This window comes from Zingiber officinale, chromosome 4A (genome assembly GCF_018446385.1).
Source record: "Zingiber officinale cultivar Zhangliang chromosome 4A, Zo_v1.1, whole genome shotgun sequence".
Classification (NCBI taxonomy): domain Eukaryota; kingdom Viridiplantae; phylum Streptophyta; class Magnoliopsida; order Zingiberales; family Zingiberaceae; genus Zingiber; species Zingiber officinale.
This window is the reverse complement of record NC_055992.1, coordinates 1,183,938-1,206,329: the sequence shown is the minus strand read 5'-3', so window position 1 is coordinate 1,206,329 and position 22,392 is coordinate 1,183,938. Positions and strand designations below refer to the sequence as shown.

Genomic DNA, 22,392 nt, shown 5'->3' with positions numbered 1-22,392 from the left:
GTAACGTGCATGTCGCCCACCAGGGATCTATATAAAGGAGACTCCAAGCACCGGAGGAGGTACTCGCTATTCACTGTTTACGCTTGCGTTACTGTTGCTACACTTTCTTCTACATTTCCGGTGACTGACTTGAGCATCGGAGGACCAACGCTAAAGACCCCTTCCCTAACTCGGCACTGACATTACTTGTTTTGCAAAGCGGGATGCGGTGTACATCCAGTCAACTCCGTAGCCACATCCATAACTTTCCATACTCTCATTTTTGTACAGTATCATCTAGCTATATCAATTAATTTAGTTTATGATTAAACTATTAATTAGATCACTGTATTAGATTTAATTTTTAATGACAAATTCTTATCTTATAAAGGAAGTATAAATTTAGAGAAACAAATGGAATACAGTAGATGAGTTTAGTGTTTAATTTATTATCCATCTGTGTCCATTGATGTCCAATATGTAAAGCAGTGACAACCCACAATATAGAGTTTGATGCTTTTGTTTTGTTACTAACAGATTATATTGTCGCCCTTTTCAGAGACATTAAATTGACATCTATATTAATTGCTATGTTCTTTTCCATGTCACTGAATTCATTGGAAGAAAGTTTATATTTATCTCAATCATGGATGACTTCTATCCTGTCCATCTTGTTGATTCCTTAAATATACTTGTTAGGTTCATTTAGCTGTTATTCTATGTATATTTCAAGATGATTAGTTGAATGATTTGTCATAATTTCTAATGGTTGTGAGGTTTGACTTCCTATTTTTTGTTGCTGAAAAAAATATGCTTAGAATTTTTATGGAACATCTTGATCTTTTTTGTGTACCTATGTTGTCAACTTTATTGATATACCTTGAATTTTTTTGCTCACTTGGCAAATCACACCAAAAAGGGGAGAGCCGATGCTAGTGAATTTTAAAGTAATTATGTTAATTATAATATAGTAAAAAAATGATAATAAATGAAAATATATAATGACCACTGGATTACAGTAATACATGGACAACCATGGACAAAAGAGAATAAATGAGCCTTATTTTTGCTAATTGAGCCGATGCATGTATTAATTGAAAATTTTATTGAATAAATATTGATGCTACTGAACAACAACAAAAATCTTGTACAGGACCATGATTATTTATTATAATAAATTTAAATTTAATATGATTTTTATTTTTAAAAAACTGATGTGACAGCTTGTTATATAATTGTAAAGAGTAAAAAATTCAAATAAGGCTGGGTATGCATGGGAAAAAAAAAAATTAAAAATTCAATATATAGTATATATCATATCAAAACATATTGAAATATATCAATTTATAATACGATATTGTATTATAATAAATTTTAATACGATATTTTATTATAATAAATTTTTTTAATATTAATATAAGATTTATATCAAAATTTTTGTTATACCAAACACATACCTAAACTTTTACTAAAAAAAAAAATGAAATATTAAGATTTATATCAAAATTTTTGTTATACCATACACATACCTAAACTTTTACTAAAAAAATGAAGTATCAATATAAGATTTATATCAAAATTTTTGTTATACTATACACCTACCTAAATTTTTAATAAAAAAATGATATAAAATTTATACTATATTAAAATTTTGATAATATATAGATATGAATTTTTTTACCACAATTTTTTTTAGTACATTATGAGATCTAGAGTTCGGTATATTATACCGAATAATTCCTAGAACATTATTAGTTATACTATATTTTTGTATGTAGATTTTTATTATTCCATGAGTTAAAGATAAAATAATATATAATTAATTAATTACTGTCCCAAAGTTTTGGTAAAAATTACTAAGTGGATTTATAAATTTTTATATTTTATTTTGCAAAAAATAATGATACATTGTATCACTATGATAATTAATTATATATATTTTATGGAATTTTAAAATATATATATATATACACACACTCATAGTATTTTTTTTTAAAAAAATGCAACTCATGTAATCATTTTAAAAAATACCAGAATTGATATTATTCTTCACTCTGTTACATTTTACAAAATTTATAATTTTCGTTAGAATAGTTAAATAAATTTATTTGGTTGTCTGTTATCATTTTTTTTTTGGTTATGAAAGAGAGACAATGCTCCACAGTTTAGTTGCAGCCTTCATTGGCACTAATGCGTTCCACCAACTGCATCTCTCTGTCGGTTCGAAGTGACCCGACACGATCCACATGGGTCGCGTGCGTTCCCCGACCGGAAGTTGTACCCATAGCTCTCCAATGCGTCCGCCGGATCGTGAGAAAAATGGGAAAACCAAATCAAGCAAAGTATTAAAACGAATGTGCACTTGGGGAGCAAATACTAGTCGTGCTTCCCATGTACCCTATTTATCCTAGCAAGGTAGTGTTCAAGGAGGGAAAAAGAAAAAAAAAAAAAAAGATTGAACAACTTCTGACTTATTGGAGTTGAGTTGACTCAATTGAAGTTTAGTCAATTAGACTCTTGATAAATTTAGTCGCTAATGGCTACTCTTCAATTGGATTACTGTGTGGGAGCAGTGTTAAATGTTTGCCCGGGTGGAGAAATATTTGACAATAATAAGTAGCGCCCAACAACCTATTCCGGCGCTCATTGATGGCGACGCTGCCGCCACAAGCTCAATTCCCTCGCGCGTCTCCACCTCACGCTTCCATCGCCCACGCACCGCGACACCGGGCTGTGCTGATTGAAGTCAATATTTGTAGAGCAGAGCACGCTCAGCTCGTTCCGGTGGCAGCGGGAGGAGATATTAATCATTGATGGAGATAGAAGTGAACGCCACGTCGCGGGAGGTTCCACGGCCGCCGCAACCCGGCGCGGCGGAGGCGGCCTACCTGGTGTGGGAGGACCTGACTGCGGCGCTGCCCAACTACGGCAGCGGCCGGCCGCCGAAGAAGCTGATTCAGGACTTGAGCGGCTACGCGGTGCCCGGCCGGATTCTGGCCATCATGGGCCCTTCCGGCTCCGGCAAGTCGACGCTTCTTGATTCCTTAGCAGGTCAGGTGCTCAACCGATTTAATTCTTGGCCAATCGAGATCTCTGATTTTGGTGCGATTGCTGAGTTTTTCTGTCGGTCGGTTTGGGCGCCAGGGAGGCTCGGAAACAATGTCGTTTTACATGGCAGCGTGCTGCTTAACGGAAGGAAGAGAAGGCTGGATTATGGAGCTGTGGTGAGTAAGTTCTGCGGTTTATAAATTTTACGTACGATTTAGAAATAAATTTGTCCACTGGGTGAACAGAGATGTTACTGATTGGCACAGGCATATGTGAGGCAAGAGAACGTGTTCCTGGGGACACTCACCGTGCGGGAAACCATCACCTACTCGGCCCACCTGCGGCTGCCGGCTGCCGGCAGGAGGAAGGCGGAGGAGGCAGCGGTGGCGGAGGTGGTGGAGGCGACGATCCTCGAGATGGGGCTGCAGGAGTGCGCGGACCGGGTGATCGGGAACTGGCACATGCGGGGGATCAGCGGCGGGGAGAAGAAGAGACTGAGCATCGCGCTGGAGATCCTGACGCGGCCGCGGCTCCTCTTCCTCGACGAGCCCACCACCGGGCTCGACAGCGCCGCCGCCTTCTTCGTGGTGCAGACGCTGAAGCACATCGCGGTGGACGGCAACAAGACCATCGTCTCCTCCATCCACCAGCCCAGCAGCGAGGTCTTCGGCCTCCTCGATGACCTCTGCCTCTTGTCCGGCGGAGAGGCCGTCTTCTTCGGAGATGCCAAGTTGGCCACTCAGGTAACACTTTCAACAAATATCGTCGTTCAAGGGGAGGGATGATCGGGGAAACATCTAAGCTCTGATTTGGTGCTGTAGTTTTTTGCAGATGTTGGATTTCCCTGCCCGAGAAGAAGAAACCCTTCGGACCACTTCCTCAGATGTATAAACTCTGATTTTGATCGCGTAAACGCCACCATTAGAGGCTCAATGAGGATACATGAGGTATGCATATTGATCTCGATAACACTGCTTCCACATAATTATCTTATGGTGTTCTTTTCTTCATTAAGGAGACAGAATCAGATCCATTGTCGACATTAGCTACTGCACAGATTAAAGTAATTCTCATTGATGAATACAGGAGCTCAGAGTATGCCAGGCATACCCAAAGGCAGATTCAAGAGATATGCAAGATAGTAAGCTCCTTATTCGCGACTCCAAATTCACCTCTTTGCAATAGTAACCATTGTTTTTTTTCCTCTTTATTTTGGTTTAAGGGAGGGCTCAGTGTTCAATCTGACAAAGGCAGCCAGGCCACTTGGTGGAAACAGCTCACAATTCTCACAAAGAGATCCTCTGTGAACATGACTAGGGACATTGGTTACTATTGGTTAAGAATCATCATTTACATGGTGGTCTCTGTGTGTGTGGGCACCATTTTCTTCAATGTCGGCACAAGCTACAGAGCCATACTAGCAAGAGCCTCTTGTGGGGGCTTCGTCTCGGGCTTCCTCACGTTCATGTCCATTGGTGGCTTCCCCTCCTTCATCGAAGAGATGAAGGTCTTCGAGCACGAAAGGCGAAACGGCCATTACGGAGTTGCAGTATTCATACTGTCTAACTTCCTGTCTTCGGCGCCTTTCTTGGTTGCCATAGCTCTCGCCAGTGGCTCAATAACCTTCTACATGGTGAAGTTTAGAAAGGGCTTCTCTCACTTTGCTTACTATACCATCAGTCTCTACGGCGGCATTGCTGACATAGAGAGCCTGATGATGATTGTGGCGTCTCTCGTACCTAATTATTTGATGGGGATCATAACTGGAGCTGGCCTCATTGTAAGCAACCCTTTTAAGGATCGATCATATATGTTTAGGCAGTATGTGACACTCGATTGTGTTCCAAATTTCAGGGAATTATGATGATGACAGCCGGTTTCTTTCGGTTACTGCCGGAACTTCCCAAGATCTTTTGGCGATATCCAGTTTCTCTTCTCAGCTACGGGTCATGGGCATTGCAGGTGAGAGACCAGTCATTGTGCTATGGAGGCAGGCATGTTGAAATATTTTGACATGGTGAGCCTCTGTGTAGGGAAACCTCAAGAATGACTTCATAGGACGTGAGTTTGACCCGCTGGTACCTGGAGCCCCCAAACTGAGTGGCGAGTATATAATCGAACACATAATGGGCGTCAGCTTGAACCGGTCAAAGTGGCTAGATTTGATGGCTCTGTTTGTGTTGCTCATTTCATACAGAGTCGTCTTCTTTCTCATTCTGAAGCTGAGAGAGAAGGCTTCGCCGTACGTGCAGATGTTGTATGCGAGAGCTAGTGCGAAGCGAGTGACGAAGAAACCTTCCTTCAGGAAGAGGCTGAGTTCAGTGTCATCAAGGTACCAGCCGCAGCATCCCATGGCTCTGCAGGAAGGCCTCAGCTCTCCTCTTCCATGATACTGCAAACGAATTTCATGAAACAAACAAGATGAATAATGTGATTGATTACAATGTGTGATTCTTGTGCATTGCCATGATCTTGCAAGGTTATATGTTGGAATAATTGAAGTGGTTAATTTGTTGCTGGAGTAGTCATTTGGGTCTTGCATATTAATGTGTGCTCATAGAAAGGCAAAAGAAAACAAGGCTAATGCATGATTGCGACACATGACTAGTAAGTCCCGAGTAACAAAACTCTACATGGCTAATGCATGTACTTAAATTGGCATCACAAGCATCCAACTCATGGCAAGTCTGATTCTTTTTTTCCCGGGACGAATGATTTTGATTCCCCCAAAATGCATTTTCTGCTGTTTCATGAGTTCCATCAGGCACCATAGTTTGTGGCGAGAAAAATATCTGCCGAATATTCATTCACCTCAAACCTTCTCCGAAGAGCTTTGGAACTTCAAAATCCAACTCCCCAAACAATTTCCAAGCCGAATGGTATGTATTTTCGACCAAGTTGAAATATGCTGCGCCAAGCTACTTACCATTGCATTGCTGCTGTGCTCGCTTTATTGGATCTTGGAAGTACTGTAGGGAGATGAAGATGGCCTCCTGAAAATGGAACACAGCAGGATGCAAAGAAGTTTTTTTTTTTTAATGATGCTACGAAATCAGGAGTCTTCTGGTTAGGTTGATACCTCAGTCCTTATGGTTCTGCTTCCTTGAAGAGGGCATGTATTCAAATAAGAATTAAATACATCATGCACATCTTTTCCCTGGCAAATCATCAAAAGATAAGAGAACCATCATTCAACTTTCTTATCACAATCACCATGAAAAATTAAGAAACTACGTAAGTGCAGGTGCATAATATGCACATTTATGGTGTGTAGATATCAATTTCAGTAGACCTGTTCCCTCATTTCTTCACCATTCTAATGCGCAAGCTATGAAGAATGAGTTAATTGGACAAGCTAGATAGATTAGGCAGGTAGAACTGGCTGGGAGTGAAAGGGCCAAGCGAACTAGACAAATTGAGTAGCATGAATGGGGCAGGCTGGCCAGCCAACTAGGTGGGCTGGATGAATCAGGACTAGACTAGCTGAACGAGCCTAGCAGATTTGAACAATCAAAAGGAATCAAACAAGTTGGCGAGCTCTATCAGTCTGACCAAGTAAGTATAGCAAGCCAGGTGGATTGAGCCGGCTGGAGGAACCAAGCCAACTGAATAGACTGATCCCCAGGCTGAGAAGATCAAACAGTCAAGTAAACAGAACATGGCAGATGAAATATTTATTTATCAATATTTTAGTAGTCTAAGAAAATCATGCTCCAAGTTTCTTTCTTCCTTATCTATTCCATTCTCTAGGAATAAGTATTTCATTCCTTGTCAATTTTATTCAAAGCATCTTGACCATCTTCTAGGAATAACTACATTTTTTTATCAATTCCACTCCACATATCAAATGCACCATCATTGTATCCATGAAATGTCATATTAACAAGTCATTTTTTGTAGATATCGAATTCTACTGCTGAAGAAACTAGCAAACCCTTATATTTTTCTCAAAATTTACCATAATTTGACCATGTGGTGCAAGCCTACAGACCAAAAAAGTTGCAAAACTGCCTATACGAGTAAACTGCACCTTCCAAGCTCACATAATGAACCCAAACAAACAAATGCATGGTAAATCGCAATTGGATGGTTGCAAAAATAAATAAATAAATAAAAAGTGATCTTAGTGGTTTGGAAGTATGACATTTTCATTGACCTGTTTAGTTTTTACCTATTCTTTCAATTGATACCGTCCTCTTTACTCTGTTTTATATCAGCAAATAGAGATCCTAGACAAGATATTTTGGTCGTATGCACAGTTTGGTTATCCATACCTTCAAACTATCATCTTCTTTTATACTCTCTTCCAAACCAGCAAGTCCACCAAACACAATCAGAAGGTGCCTGTTAAAAAATCACTGATTATTTAGTGAGAGGAGAAATTGATGAAATACAAATGAAGCTGTAGAGAGACTGGTGATGCAAGCAATTGAAAGCAGTTTGAACCAGCAATACAATATTTTTCGTTGTTCAAAATATAATGAATTAAAGATTCACCATCAAACTTTGTTGATATAGGAATCATCCAGGATTTAAAAAGCATGTGTACTCGATCCTATTCTTGCATGGGGCATTAGTGGAATGCAAGCATATACATGGACGCATGTGAGGTCATTATTAAATCAATTATCTAACATTGATTATTTATCAAAATGCAATTTAAATAATTGTTAACGATCAGAGAACTTATAACACCAATCCTGCATAGATTGTTTTTTAATATATTTATTTGATAGAGCTGCAGAAGTTCTTCTTCAGCAGAGAATATAGAAGACAAAATAATAGAAGTTAATTACATTTATACTTAATAATAGTGGAAGATAATTAATGAGTAATGTGCTGATGAACAGTCGTTGTAGTGGTTGGGTAGTTATTTTCATTAAACATCTTGGTATAGTTTAATTGGTGTTGTAATATGTTGCATGGGTGTATTGATGTTGTACGTGAGTACAATGGTATATTACATATTGAAGGGGAAAGTAGTGTAAAGGAAAGAAGTAATAACCATCTTCGGTTAGTTACTGATTTATACACGGGAAGAACCTGAGCATAAAGAGGGATATAACTATATGAATCCCTCCAGAACAATGAAGGCACAAAAGAGATCAGTAAGCACTTTCAATTCTCTCTACAGCAAGCTTGTATCATGTATTCGTCACAATTGGTGAGAATGGGAAGAAATTTAATCCTGTCTATCTGTAGGAGATGAGGATTTTAGCAGTTCTCTCAATATCAGACACCACTGAACATGATCCGGTTCTCGTACCTCTATCACTGTTTATATTTAGGTTGACCTAAGAAACACACTTGGTTTAAAGTCATCTTTTTCATATTTCCAGATTTCAGACAGTACAGGTATAACAATGTAAATGGCAACTAATATGCCATTACACATGTAATAAACAGCCTGCTCCTTAATCTAGACAAACATAACAACAATGGAAGATCTCCAGAAAATAGAAGTTAAGAAGTCTGTGACAAGATGCATAGCGTTTTGTCTCTGCTAGATACGCCATGATAAGGAGACAGGGCAAGAAATATATCTTAAAATAGCAGAAATGATTCTAAACAATCATGATTAACCTTTAAAATTTTGCAATAGATATAGCTCCATTCGAGTGGAAAGGTTCTTTCATAAGCACGATATGGCATCCCACAAATATTAGTCTACGCAAGTTAATATATCTTAGACAAATATAACAATGCAGAGAGCAATGCAGGCTGCAGACATTAACATAACAACTATAAATGTTAAAGAAAGAAATAATTTAAGAACGTGTTTTGAATGTTTTTCAAGCAAGTCAACATGATGAAATTTTGAACTTCACAATAAACCGTCAGATAATGAGAAAAGCTACTGAAATACATCAATACAAATGTTACCTAAATGAAGGAATTTCAAGCTCTGACGAATTAACCACAAGACCATGCTCTGAAGTTCCAATAATGTGATCATATCCACGCTACAAATTAGAAAATATATTCTCATGCAAGCATGGTTCTCATCGAAATCAGAAGCAAGGGACATGTCATATACCTTGTAGGAGCAATTTTTGAAGACGTTACTGAGGTTTGAAGCATATCGAACTTTGTACCCCCAATAAATACATATTTGGTCCCTTTGACTGGAGGAAACAACTTTCTTAAAGCCATCTAGACAGATATAATTGGTCTAACAATCAGATATTAGCCTAAAAACTTCACTATTGCAAATTAGGGCAGCACTTGAAACCAAGAAACAAAATACCAAATAACATTACCAGCAGTGCATCTTTGCACAATGAAACAAACATGCAAGTATGATGCCTCAGACAATTGGGACAGTCATTAAATGCACAACCAAAAATAGATAATCAGTTCTTGTTCAAATGTCAAGCTCAGCTTACTCCAAAAGAAGAAAAACACGAATTAAGCTTGATAGCAACCCCTGTTCATCATTATTCAGACATCTGAGAATGATGCCAGAAAGCATCTCACACAGAAAGAGTTTGTTTTCTGATTCATAAGAAAATGAGCTTAGCCCATTCAAAACTTTTGCCAAGACTTAACCAAGAATACACAACATATGAGATTACATGACAAACTATTGAAGTGAAGAAAAAAATGAATAGAAAACATTTAAATATTATTCAGGAAAAAAAAAAACAGTTCCTATCCAGCCAACATATACATATAATTAGACTTGAGAAAGAAAATGAAACATTCATATTACCTAGTTCAGTGCTACGATTTTCTCCCATTGCTACAGTTACACGTTTTCCAGGTTCTAAAACTCCCTCAACCAAGATAGTCTGCAAAGACATTCCTTGAGTCAATCATCACATTCATTGAATAATGAGTAATTCATATGGAAGAGTAATTGAGCTTTTCCTCTATTTCTTAGAAGAAACCAAACAACTTAGAGGAACTCTAGCTATTTCCACAAAATTTGGCAATACATCCTATTGTGCTTAATCAGTACAATCACACACAAAATGGGTGCCTAACAAGAGAAAATTTTCCTCGTGATGATTCAGAATAATAATATGGCTATTTATAATGCATCCAATGATCTTATCTATGTTCATGGACCATAGCATGTTGTCCCCACAGGGGTGCCCAGTTGGCTTGAGGGTGGTAGATTTGCTACGATGGGGCAGGGCGGGTACATGCCCTTGGAAAAAAACTCCTCTCGTCCCCTAGCCACTTGGCGGTTAGCTATAAGCTGACTCCGTGATTTACCCTCCTTCACATAAGAAGCGGGCCGCGTGGGGCGTCTAGATGAGCGTAATCACCTTTTGCTACAAAAGGACCATAGCATCTTAAAATCTATGTTGTCAATCAGTCTAAGATAGCTTGTTATCTTACTGATTCAAATGCAAGTCTTCACTTGCATTAAACTAAAAGCAAGACAAAGCAGACTCCAAAAATATGATAAGATTCATTTCAAACTAATATGATAGTCATTCAGATAATTTAGCCTTTGGCATGGTTTATCCATATCAAATTCTGGAAAAGATGAACAAAAAGTATACTGGTTTACAAGTGCATTGACCATCCCATAAAGGAAGATAATCTCAAGTGCAGTACATTACAATCATGATGACGTCCCGATACTTCAAGTAAATAGTCAATGTTTTCTGTTAATAGAATTACTAATATACTTCGCTGACATATCAAGAACCATTAGAGTAGCATAACCTGCAGGTAAGAATTGAAAGACTGTGTCCTCATATCAGTTTGATCTGAATGTACACAATCAACGGCTTTGCAGATCCATATGACTGGACAGGACAAAGTAAAAGGAATACTTTACACTCTTGAACATTGAAGAAAAAACTTATGTAGTTCGCAACAAATGTAATGTAAGCTAAAGGGGTAAACATCTGCAAAAATAGGAGCATGTTAAGCGTTCATGAAGCAGGGAAAGTTCCAAGGAAATTTTCTATTTGGAGAGTGAACCTTATTTAACCCCACATCTACAGAGGTGCCCTCTGAATTTGAAGGATTAGCATCCAATGTGACACCTGCATTAGGTTGAGCAACTCTGTTTAGGTTATAAGTCACGATCTTAGTTCATACATATATAGAAATTCTAAGCATCAAGTAAGTGCATACATATTCAATGAGGTCTCACAGCACAAATGAAAAATAAATAACTTCAGAGGTGTGCTCTTTAGATTTTATTTCCACCTTCACAGCTCTATTATCTAGCAGACCAATATAGTGGGCCTTGTATATTGAACCATCCAAATAGAGCTAATATGGAGTCTTTATTAAGGATATACATTCCATAACCATTTATTCCTAAATCCTTACTGGCATTAGGTAAGACTAAGATATTGCTCGAGTAGTTGTTCCTTTTGAATTTAAGGCAGACCTAAATAAATATCATGTGATAAATCCTAAGGGAATAAAAACTGAACTATAAAAAACCAGATATTTTAAGAACATCTGATTTTTTATATAGTGCGGATTGACTGGTGAGGTCAGGACAAAGTAGTGTTTTGAGAACTGTTTAGTGTGGCCACATATGGATATACAATACCGGCCACACATAAATGTCATAAGGCTGCATATGCATATTTTAATTGCATATTGATTTAATCTTCAATTGAATTACTCAAATCAAGTTAGTTTATCAATTCATAACAACTTCACATCTCCTGAAATAAATGAGATATGAAGAAGTTTACTGCATGTTTAGTTTATAAAGAATCAATAAAATATTCTTGATTAACAAAAAGGTATTATAAGCATAAAGGAATAGTTATTTTTTTATTGGAAAAAATACAGATCAACATTAGAAACTTAAGATACTCTTTCATTTTTGATAATTATGTAAAATCTCAATTCTTTTTGGTCACCTGGTACTAAGGATTTGTTAATCATGAAAATTCTTTAATAAGTAACATTATTTTGATTGAGATTAAATATTTTGATTACACAGTTCTGCAATTACTGTGATATGCTTTGACCATATATGCACTTGCAAGTGACCCAACTAGCCAAACTCAGAGGAGGGAAAAAGGATAAAACATTCTATAGTAGACTTCATGTTATTACTTATAAAATAAGAGACTGATGTGAACATTTGCACCATGGAAATTATAAGAAACAGAGGGGAACCAATTTATGATGAATTTTACAGCCACTCCAACAAAAACACTCAATCATCTTGAGTCATGACAACAACCCAATAGCATACAAAGGAATTACATTACCATGGAGACGAGAAAGGAAAAAAAATGAAATAATAACCATGGATAGTACATGTGCATGCACTCACCCCCCTGCACACTCGCACTCACCCATGCACACACACAAGACACACAACACACGATGCATGCCATGGATAAACCTCGTTAGTGTTTATGAACAGAGATTGTTCAACACACAAATTAAATTAAATAAACAAGCAAATCCAGCACACATATGCGTTCAACTCGTTAGTGTTTATGAACAGAGATTGTAAATTTTGTTCATGAATGATGTCCATGGATAAACCACATCAAATAGATAGATAATCCTATAAATAAAGAAAGAAGCTCTGAAAACAAATAATAAGCCATTAATATCAAGCTCACTAACCAACCAAACATGCTTAAAAATGTAAAAAAGATTCAAGCTCGAATAAGAGTTCGATAGCATCAAAACGAATCAAGATAAAGTCAAACTTGAACCAAGTTCAATCTAAAAAAACAAACTTGAACAGCTGTTTCAACAGCTTAGTTCATTTTATGTTTGGCTTGATTACCTTTCCAAACAATCTTAACAACACAAAGTTTGGTTCAGCTTGGCTCATTTGCAACTCTATTTGAGGGTGCACAAAAACAATATAAAACTAGTGTGCAATAATGGCAAATTTAACTGGTGTTGGATGGCAACTAGTAAGGGTAATCATAGATTTTTAATTATCTGCAAGTTCTATCATATTGAAATTCATACAGAGCATGTTAAAAAATTTCATACACATCAAAAAGGTATAGTAAGTAAGAAGCACAACTAAAACTCAAATGAGGATAAGGGATAGATTCCAATTACACCAATTCCCTAGCAAGCAAGATTATTGAGTGCAGCTTGAAAAAAAAAAAAAAGCAAACCATGCAAATATCATTTTGGCATCACCAAGCTCAATCAAACCCAACCACACTAACTCATAATAGTTAGGAGTTACATGGGTCAATGGTTATCCACATCGATTTTACAATCAAGGAGGAAAATACTCACCTTCTCGAAAAGGACACCACTCGTGTTTCCGGAGGTGATGAGGAGCATCTAGCGGAGGAAGCAATCCCTAAACCAAAGTATAGAAGAAGCATTAAGGCTAGGCCCCAAGAACTTCAAATTGTGAAATGAAGAATTTTGGGCATCAGCAATATCTACACAAGGAGAAATATGCGCTCACAACAAATTTTAAGCTCTTATGCATTGGGAAGAGACGACGCCTCAAATATTGTGGTGTTTCCAAATACTGTAGTATTCTCACAAGAAACAAAGCACCACTTTGGCTTTCCTCATTGTTAACAGGGTGTATAGAATCGTCATCTGCTGATGCCTTGTTACCAAACACCACAACCTGCTTAAAACAAAGAGTGCTACTTCAGGAAAGAGTAGTTAGTGGATGCAAAAATCCGAATAATATCAAAAAGAGTATTTCGTTAATGCTGAAGTTCAAGTTTTATAAAATCTGGCGGATTACCAATCTCTCTTTTAATAAACTTAGTGGAGTGGAACAGAGATTCCTACTAGAAAAGCGAGCCACACCAACATCCATGAGAGGATGGTAGTTTGGAATTGCTACTAAACTAAAAATGCAAGCTTTGTGGGATTCATAGAATTGAAGAAGAGACATTATTCGAAAGAGCGGCACCAACCTCATCAATCCGGAAGATGGTGGCAGCACGAGCGACCTGACCAGCCAGCTACAAATGAGAGAAGTGAGAAAAGAAGGAGGATTGTCATGGAAGGGTCTCCAGGAAGAAATCATACACAAAATTCAGCTAGACAACTAAACATACAAGTGTCGCCAATTCGAGAGACTGCGCGTTGTCTATAATAGACCCTGCGACAGCGATGCTGACGGTCGGTTTCTTCTCTTTCCTCTTCTTCCTCTTCTCCTCCCCCTTCCCCTCCTTCCTCTTCTTCTTCCTTACGCCGTCTCCGGTGCTGCCGCTCCCATCGCGTAGACGGACGTGGTCATTCTCCGTAGCGGCGTCGTTTTTCATCGCTCGTCGCGATAGGGCTCCGAGACTGGAGGGGTTTTCAGCGCCGTTTTGACTTGGACCACAATGGGTCGGGCTGTATCTCGTGATCATGAAGCGACGCATTGGGCCCAGGCCCATTAAATCTGACCTGTTTAAATTACACCGACAGGTGTACGGACCCAACTAGGGAAGCTCTTCTTGCAGTTAGGGCTGCGATCGAATGGGGACGATTCGCGGGCTTTCAAATGGGCTCAAAAAATATTTAATAAATTTTTTAAGTCAAATTTAAATTTATAATATTTTATTTAATTATTTATAAGGTTTAAATAATTTGAACCGAATTATAATTCGATTCAGCTTGAATCAACAAACTCGTGGTTAGATCTCTCAAACGAATCAATTAGTAGCGAGATGGATTGGTCTGTGGTAAGTTAACTATTTGGTGGGGTGGGACGGGCCGACCGCTCAATTTGACGGGTTGAGAAATTTCCAATCCCACCCAATCGAAGGCGAATTGCGGGTTTGACGGACCAACCCCCCGGACCCATAACTTTTTTTAAAAAATTTAAAAAAACTTTCATATCTTCGACAAACTTCTACAGTTTAATATGCAATCTTTAAAAGGAGAATGAAAAATTATAGTTTGAGATAAATTCACATAAAACATTGTTTGAAGAAGAGATTTATGGTTTGCAAGAGATAATTAGGAAGATCAAGATAGCGAAGGGTGAGATAAATAACTTATGGGCTATGCAAGAGTTGATAGTTGTTGACAAACAGAAACAAATTTTAATGTTTCATACAAAAACAAATTCAACTATCTGACCTCAATTTCATGATCAATAAAGTCGACAACCAGCTAGAAAAATTTTCATATTTTAAATCGTATCGTGTCCTTCTCCACGTCCATGAACATATATTTTTCAATCCACGGGTTAACTCAAATCTGTCGCGGGCTGATTCGCATGGATCATGGGCCTAAGTGGATTAGCCCACGATAAATTTGAATTGATAAAATTTTAACTCAACTCGTTTAATTAGTTTGATGAGATAGATCAATTCAACGAATTCAATCTAAATTGACGGCTGTACTCAATCTAAATTGACGGTTGAACTCAGTGGTCAAATTTTATTCCGGATTAAACTATGGACTGCATAGTGCCGTATAAATAGTTCGTACAATCACAAATATGACGACGGATGAGTTTGATGTGGTGCGACTTCCGTCCCATGCGACCCCATGCAGGCGTTGCGACAAACCGACCAAGCTTTTGCGTTACCAGCCATATCTCAAATCCGCCGCCGCGACGCGTGTTTTCGACGCACCGCCCACTAATTAGTTCGGTCGCCTTAACAAAAAGTTGCAGTGGCACCTTTATTTCGTAATTTTACAGTGGAATTGAGATTCGTAATTTGCCTATATAAACTCCAGACTGCAGTCTGTCTTGACGGCTGTAGTTAATTAGTCGTCACGAGACCGGCTTGCGGACGAATTTGAGAGCATGGCATCGACCTTCGTTGCCGGCGGAGAAGCAGGCGGTTACAAGGAGGGGAGCCACCGCCGTATGGGCCAGCAGGTTGCTCCGCAGTCGTCCTGGTCGGTGGGTTCGCCCAAGTGCGTGTGCGCACCGCCCACGCACGCTGGATCGTTCAAGTGCCGGCTGCACAGGGCGAAGCTCTGTCGCGTCCAATCGGCACCGCCGCTCCGGAAGGCCACGCCGGACCAGCACTTGCCGGCGCCCGACGCCAAGAATGGATGAGGTCGTCGAGGATGGAAACGGCAGTGGCTGTAGTAAATAAACAGATGATTAATTCATCGTATCAAATGCCATTAATCTTATGATTAATTCGTCGCCGATTTCTACTCAATTTTTTCTTTTACTTGATCTAAAGTCTGAAGGCATTAAACATATTGATCCTGTCCAAAAAAAAAAAATTATGGAGATAGCAAGTTGAGGATGTAGCTACTACATTAACTGAAGTTTAGATATAGATTCCGTTCCGTTCTGCAATACAAGAAATGTCAATGTCGAACTAGGGAAAGGGTCCTTAGTGTTAACCCTCCGACGCTCAAGTCAATCATTAAAAAGAGGAAAAAGGTGAAACAACAGTAGACATAAGCATGAATAGTGAATCATGCGTGCATACCTCCGTCGGTGTATGAACCTCCTTTATATAATGCCCCTGGTGTACAACGTGCGTACTTCTCTCAAGACGTGGGCACGTTCTCTAATTGATCGTGGGCACATTCTCCAATTTATCTTATGAAAGAACACGTCTGGAAAATGCACACCAAACTTTAACAAGGCATGAATATCCCCGACAAGGCAGTAGAAGTTTTCATCATATGATCCGTTCATTGACCAAGTCTTGTGGCAGCAGCGCTCTCCCCAAAGGATGTGTCAGCGATCCATCTACTTGATCGAGTAGGATAGTTGTTCCGCTAAGTATTCCTCTGCTCGGCAGGATTCGACTGCTCCTTCGCATGACGACAAGTCTCGATAGTTTGTTTCCGCCCAATCGGATTAATGCTCCAGTCATACACACGCTCCTCTGCTTTATGACGAACGTCTGATGATCTCGATTGAATGGACGCTTCACTTGGACCTGCTCTTTGCCGATCGGGCAAATACATACCCGATCGTCACTGCTAAAGAGATCCGCTTGGGCCCTCAGCATCCGGCCCTTTGCCGTTGACCTCCCGTGGACTGCTACCTCTGTTGTTTGACTCACACTTAATGAACTCCCTTTATCACATCATCACACCTCTGTTGTTTGACTCACTCAATGAACCCCCTTTATCAGATCATCACATATCATAGAAATCCACATGCTGATGGAATAATGGTAGGAGTCTCCAATGAGTTGTTGGTCCTCAAAATGTGATGTGTAGAACACAAGTAGGAATGGGGAAAAAACATATATATAATACTTTGAAGGATTTAGAACATTTTTTACTGCAACTAATAATAATAAATGTAATGCACCTTCAGCCACTTATGAACAAACACAATCTCTACTCATCCATATTCAGAAAATGATGTACAACAAAATCTTACCTTGGGTTTTAGGTTCTGTTTCAAATGTAATACAATAAACAGGAAAACAAATGAAGCTAGTTAAAAAGGCTTTCAAGCTCCAAGCATAAGGTGTTGACAGAATCATACCTAAGTTTTTCAAAAATTCCGTTCCTCTTGTGTACCTCTGTATAATGTGTTGTTGCTTTACAATCAGAACAGAAATCACCAATTTACAAGATAGGCTATAATATTTACATTTAATTTGCTTCAATAGCAGTTCTATCAAGTTAATCCGCAAGCCTCTTGGATCGCAAACCAGTTATGCAGTTGATGCGGCGGGATCTAACCGTGTTTGGACCTGAAGTTGGTCATAGGAAAAGACGATGTCCGCCAAAGGAATGCCAAACCTTTTCTGTATGAGTTCCATGCAAGTTAGGCAGTGGTGCTTAAACAGTGGTATCTCGACTGAGTGAAGAATCACGTTTTAGGATGAGAGCATAGAGTAGCTCATTCCATGTGTCTGGAACCCCAGGTAGGCACCAGTGGCTGCAATCTTGCTTGTAGCGGGGAGCAGTACCCGAGGGACCGTAATAAAAAACAGACAGATGACCATCTTTTCTTCGAGCTGTCATCTGGGTCACATTCAGCAGATCCAACTCAAAATCCTGAGTTGTGTATGGATTTTCCAGTGGGAAGGTTTTGAATGGCTCCAATAAATGTGCCCATGCTTCTTCCGGGATCATAGGTGAAGCTAGATCAGGAAATGTTTCTGAGTGGCAATTCCCTCCATTTTTCCAGTCACCACCCCTGCAATCAAACATATTAAGGAAACTGTAGACCACAATAAGTGAACAATTGCGTAAACTAGACAAGACATCAATTAAGCATCTTTGTGGTGATTATCTTGCTAAACGTGAAAGTTCATAGTTCAAAAAAGAATGACAAACAAAATACCAAAACAATGCAATCAATTTCATTTCCAGCAAGGTGACAGTGATGAAGTATAGTGATGTAGAGAAAACATTCTGATACTGTCGTTGATAGCTCCTATCCCAAACAAAGATGATAGCATGAGGTCCTCACTATATTCATCAGCTGTTTACATGTTGCCAGTTTGAATTCCAAATCAATTAGGAAGTTTGCTTAGAAGATAAGTTAAGTTTGCCTCTTGATCTGATAATAGGAAGACAAAAAAACATAGATGGCAAACTAACTGCAAAAGAAAAGCTGCTTCCCAGAGGTTCTTCTGGGATGACAACTGATTGGTTCCTACTCTGGAGAGGAGAGGAAAGCCTTAATCATGTGAATTTTGGGAGTGTTTTCTAGAAGTGAACAAGAAGAAACAAAAAGTGAACATGAAACATCAAGTTGTATTAATAAAAAAAGTGTTACAGCCAAAAACAAATACTGACAGATCTCAATTCCAATGAAGGCCTAACCTAAAGATGGCAATTACATTAGGAAATCTCATTCACAGTTACATACATAGGCAATGTGGTTAACAGAAATGAAAAAGATTATCGAGATATGAAAACTTAACCAAAATTTATGTGACGTGAACCCAACTCAAACCTAAGTGAGCCTGTGCAAATAATTAACTCAATATATATATATATATATATATATATATATATATATATATATATATATATATATATGAAAGAGATAAGACAAAAACAGCAGCAGCAACACATAAAATGGAAATCAAACAAAGAAATCCATCAGAATGGAAAGAACTATTTATCCATATTGATTGAATTAATTATAATCACACTGGTATAGTGGTATGTATCTTGTCATCTATCCAGAAGTTCCATTGACCTGGACTGCAATACCACATGTTTGTGATCTTATGTATTATAATGTCTCAAAGGGTAGCATTCAACTATTTCCCTACACAACGAGGAATGAACTACAAAAATACAGTTATTTGATAAAAACAATTTGAGTGCTCAATCCAAATGACAGTTAGGTTACTGTTAGCAAGCTTGATGTCAAAATATATAATAAATGAGTTAATACAAGTGCAAATCAATCAGCAATCTAATATAGTTTTTCATCAATTCTCATGGGAAGGTACATAAGAGGGATGGGATAGGAACTAGTCCTAAGACAAAAAAAGTCTTTAAAGAAATATTAAAAAAAAAAAAGTTGATCAGCACAAACCTGAAATGAACAGGAGCATAAGTGCGAAAAACAACATGAGTCTTGTTCCTATCTATTTCTTTATGGATCCATTCAAACAATGTCTGAATTGATCTTCGATATGCAGCATCAACACTCATCTCCATCTTTATATCACTCCCTTCTTGGAAATAGCAACCACTAAAAAAGAAAACTAGGTACGTAAGTGAAATAATAGTCAAGTATTCATGCTTAACAATCGCAGGAAGGACCTAATAGATGCGATTCTAGTCTTATATTACTTACAGTGGAAAATTTAAAGCTTGAGGAGTTTGATGTATAAACATATTTTATGGAGTGAAGGACTATATTAATGCAGATCTATTAACCATACTTCATGATTTCAATCTAGGTTGTACAAAAAGGGAAGACGTACATGTGAAAATCAGACCTTATATCATGTAGACAAACAAAAGCAGGCTTGTGACTAAAGATGATACACCAATCGGGTAATAGTCTATTTTGATCTTTAATAAAAATTATCAAATAACTACAAAACCTTCAACTAAACAAGTAAACAGTTTAAAAGGGGCAGCCCTTTTGTTTTCAAGAAAATAAAATAAATGAATTGATTAATGCTGGACTTTAAGAACCTAAATTAATTGGCTTCATTCTCCTTCCAAGTTAACAGAAAAAATATATACACAAAACAGTAAATTCCTTGGATAAGAAAGAACAACAAGGCAAGGCCATAATAGTTCTTTGTAGACTAAAATCCACCTTAATAACAATAGAAGCTTGGTAGGATTATGCAGGCAAAAATACACAATGGCATATTTACCTTCTGAGAGTCTTCTCGTAATTCCACCAGTGGCCCGTGTTAAATACAAGCACATCAGCATCTTTCCACCTGGAAGATGACCAATCCAGGATATCTAGTCTGAGTGTAGTCTTAATTTGCTCTGGTAAACCTGGTGGGGCACGGCTCTGAGGAACCAAAAATGGTGCCCTATAATACTCGACTGTGCAATTGTACTCTTCAAATTTAAACACCAAGAAGCCCATGTGCTTTGTAATTGGGTTACCATTAATTTCATAAATTGAGGTTTTGTTGGAAACTGCCATGGAAAGCATACAAAGAAGGGACTCCCACTGGTTCCTACCAATGGAATCACCAACAAAAGCCAACCTTCTGTTCCTCAACCTCTTTAGCATCTTCTTGGCATTGAACCTACAAATGAGTTATAGAAAATTGTAGCAGTAGAATAAATACTCTACTATTAAAAATAGTCTCTTGTAATGGTTAACGCCCAGGTAGATCTCATTGGAGAAAAGTGGTGGACAACTACCCTATTGTTGCAGAATTCCGGGGTTTCATTGCTAATCACTTTGATGCATCTGATTTTAAGGTGGAGGTCAAGGATGCTTCTTGATTTCAATTTGGACAACATGTAGCACAAAGGAAAACAGCAACAGCAAGGACTTCCAAAAGGCAGTTTTTTCAGATATTTTTGTTGACTGTTAAGCTAGTCATCCTGCTCTAAATCATACCTGGCGCTCAGGATGAATAGTTAGCATTGAAGAACGAGTGGTAGGAAACCATAAAGGTGGGTATAAAAGGGGCAAATTGGAATGCTATTAACAATTAAATAAGTTTGAAGTCAACAAACACAAACACAAACAAGCAAGATTTTACTCCTCTCTCCAGTTACGGCTAAAACAGCTCAAGTTTCCTGGCCAATGTCAACAAACAAGAGGCACCACCTGTTGTCGATAAGACTTACCCCAGGTTAACATGCAACGATCATAAATTGGCTGACCGAAAAGGGCAGTAACTACTAAGAAAGAAGACGAGTTGCTGCTTCCTATTTCTACCGTCTCAGTGACTCAAACACATAAATGTAAGGGCATTCCAAATGATTCGAGTGAATAATCCACCGAGGGCAGCTGAAAAAATTGAAACATGCGATTATTCTATCCTCTAAAATTTGAGTATTAGAAAGGCAATGTGATCAACAAATTTAGGGCAAGCTTAATTCAAGATTGTAATTTTCTCTTTCCACTTAAGCTTTGTAGCATCAAAAGGAAAGCCATGAAAGAATGCGGTTGAAAGAACAGTATGGCACAAGAATATCTTAATAGGCAAGCATTAGATGCTAAATTGGCACTATAAAGTGTGATCGAAGTAAAACATCTGAAACGAGAATGAGAAGAACAAAATAAACGGAAAACAAAACAGAAGTTGGAAAACCTGGGGAGACTGCAGCGGGCGGGCTGCCACCGCCACTTGGTATAGAACTGATCGGACCTTCCGTTCTCCGAGCACCGGAACCCCACGTCCATAAAACCACAATCCTTGGACCCGTACAACGGGTACCTCTCATCCCACACCCACTCCCCCTCGAACCAATCGCATTCCCCGCCGTCGAGGCTTCTCCCTCTCCCCCCGCCGCCAACCACCGTCACAGATCTCCGCAATCCTCCCTCGCCCCGGCTAATCCAACCCCAGCCGTATTCCAGATGGGCGAAGTAGAGCAGCAAAACGAACAGTAGAGCAGTTAAGACAAGGAAACCCAGAAGGCCAGCATGCTCGAAAGGCTTCACTCGCCTCACGAGCCGCCGGAGTGACTCCATACCTTCCTCCGCCGGTCCTCCGCCACTTCCACCATCGCCGGCCCTCCACCTGGAAGCGGACATGGGGGAAAAGCAGCGAGAGTACCCTAGTAGACGAGGCGGAGCAGTACACCTCCACCAGCGCTCGCAATCTGCCCGTGACAGCAGGATTCGAGATGGGGAAATCGATAATGGAAAGATCGCTCCTTTTTGTGAAAAAATAAATAAATAAATCGGGGAGTTAACGGAGGAGATGCAAGTGGAAGGAGGTTGGTTGGTGCTGAAGCAAAGGGAAAAGGGGGAGGACAGACTACAGAGCAGCCTTGGACAGTGCTGATGCTGTCGCCTTGCTGCTCCTCGTTTCCTCGTGGTGTTTTGCCATGGCGGGGACTGAAACCGGGGAAGCCCAATTAGTCATTGTT

General features: G+C 38.9%; 3 protein-coding genes across 3 annotated transcripts; 1 reads left to right on the top strand and 2 right to left on the bottom strand.

Annotated features, from left to right (window-relative positions):
• The first annotated feature begins 2,595 nt into the window (after nucleotides 1–2,595).
• Nucleotides 2,596–5,536, top strand: LOC121969194 (ABC transporter G family member 12-like). The gene is made up of 8 exons (XM_042519149.1): nucleotides 2,596–3,030; nucleotides 3,124–3,203; nucleotides 3,294–3,770; nucleotides 3,849–3,974; nucleotides 4,043–4,168; nucleotides 4,250–4,807; nucleotides 4,882–4,989; nucleotides 5,061–5,536. Exons 1-8 carry the CDS (start codon nucleotides 2,793–2,795, stop codon nucleotides 5,415–5,417), a joined length of 2,070 nt encoding a protein of 689 aa, XP_042375083.1. The 5' UTR covers nucleotides 2,596–2,792; the 3' UTR covers nucleotides 5,418–5,536.
• On the bottom strand, nucleotides 5,513–14,285 carry LOC121969195 (putative methyltransferase C9orf114 homolog). Its single transcript, XM_042519150.1, has 11 exons — nucleotides 14,028–14,285; nucleotides 13,884–13,931; nucleotides 13,415–13,588; nucleotides 13,237–13,303; nucleotides 10,969–11,033; nucleotides 9,740–9,818; nucleotides 9,065–9,180; nucleotides 8,911–8,990; nucleotides 7,302–7,371; nucleotides 6,107–6,184; nucleotides 5,513–6,020 (listed from the first exon to the last, which is right to left on the bottom strand). The coding sequence occupies exons 1-11, from the start codon at nucleotides 14,232–14,234 to the stop codon at nucleotides 5,946–5,948; spliced, it is 1,059 nt and encodes a 352-aa protein (XP_042375084.1). The 5' UTR covers nucleotides 14,235–14,285; the 3' UTR covers nucleotides 5,513–5,945.
• A 2,930-nt stretch (nucleotides 14,286–17,215) lies between these two features.
• On the bottom strand, nucleotides 17,216–22,378 carry LOC121969189 (protein trichome birefringence-like 10). The gene is made up of 4 exons (XM_042519144.1): nucleotides 21,609–22,378; nucleotides 20,199–20,588; nucleotides 19,400–19,558; nucleotides 17,216–18,040 (listed from the first exon to the last, which is right to left on the bottom strand). Exons 1-4 carry the CDS (start codon nucleotides 22,052–22,054, stop codon nucleotides 17,680–17,682), a joined length of 1,356 nt encoding a protein of 451 aa, XP_042375078.1. The 5' UTR covers nucleotides 22,055–22,378; the 3' UTR covers nucleotides 17,216–17,679.
• Nucleotides 22,379–22,392: the final 14 nt, after the last annotated feature.

Excerpts from the sequence above, each read along its gene's own strand:
- LOC121969189 (XM_042519144.1), bottom strand. The coding sequence starts at position 22,054 with ATGTCCGCTTCCAGGTGGAGGGCCGGCGATGGTGGAAGTGGCGGAGGA. Across the intron at positions 20,589-21,608 it reads GCCCGCTGCAGTCTCCCCAG|GTTCAATGCCAAGAAGATGC; the intron begins GTTTTCCAACTT and ends ACTCATTTGTAG. Across the intron at positions 18,041-19,399 it reads TATGCTCCTGTTCATTTCAG|GGGTGGTGACTGGAAAAATG; the intron begins GTTTGTGCTGAT and ends GTTTGATTGCAG.
- LOC121969194 (XM_042519149.1), top strand. The coding sequence starts at position 2,793 with ATGGAGATAGAAGTGAACGCCACGTCGCGGGAGGTTCCACGGCCGCCG. Across the intron at positions 3,031-3,123 it reads GCTTCTTGATTCCTTAGCAG|GGAGGCTCGGAAACAATGTC; the intron begins GTCAGGTGCTCA and ends TTTGGGCGCCAG. Across the intron at positions 4,808-4,881 it reads TAACTGGAGCTGGCCTCATT|GGAATTATGATGATGACAGC; the intron begins GTAAGCAACCCT and ends TCCAAATTTCAG.
- LOC121969195 (XM_042519150.1), bottom strand. The coding sequence starts at position 14,234 with ATGAAAAACGACGCCGCTACGGAGAATGACCACGTCCGTCTACGCGAT. Across the intron at positions 13,304-13,414 it reads ATAAGAGCTTAAAATTTGTT|GGATTGCTTCCTCCGCTAGA; the intron begins GTGAGCGCATAT and ends ACTTTGGTTTAG. Across the intron at positions 9,181-9,739 it reads AAATCGTAGCACTGAACTAG|ATGGCTTTAAGAAAGTTGTT; the intron begins GTAATATGAATG and ends ATATCTGTCTAG.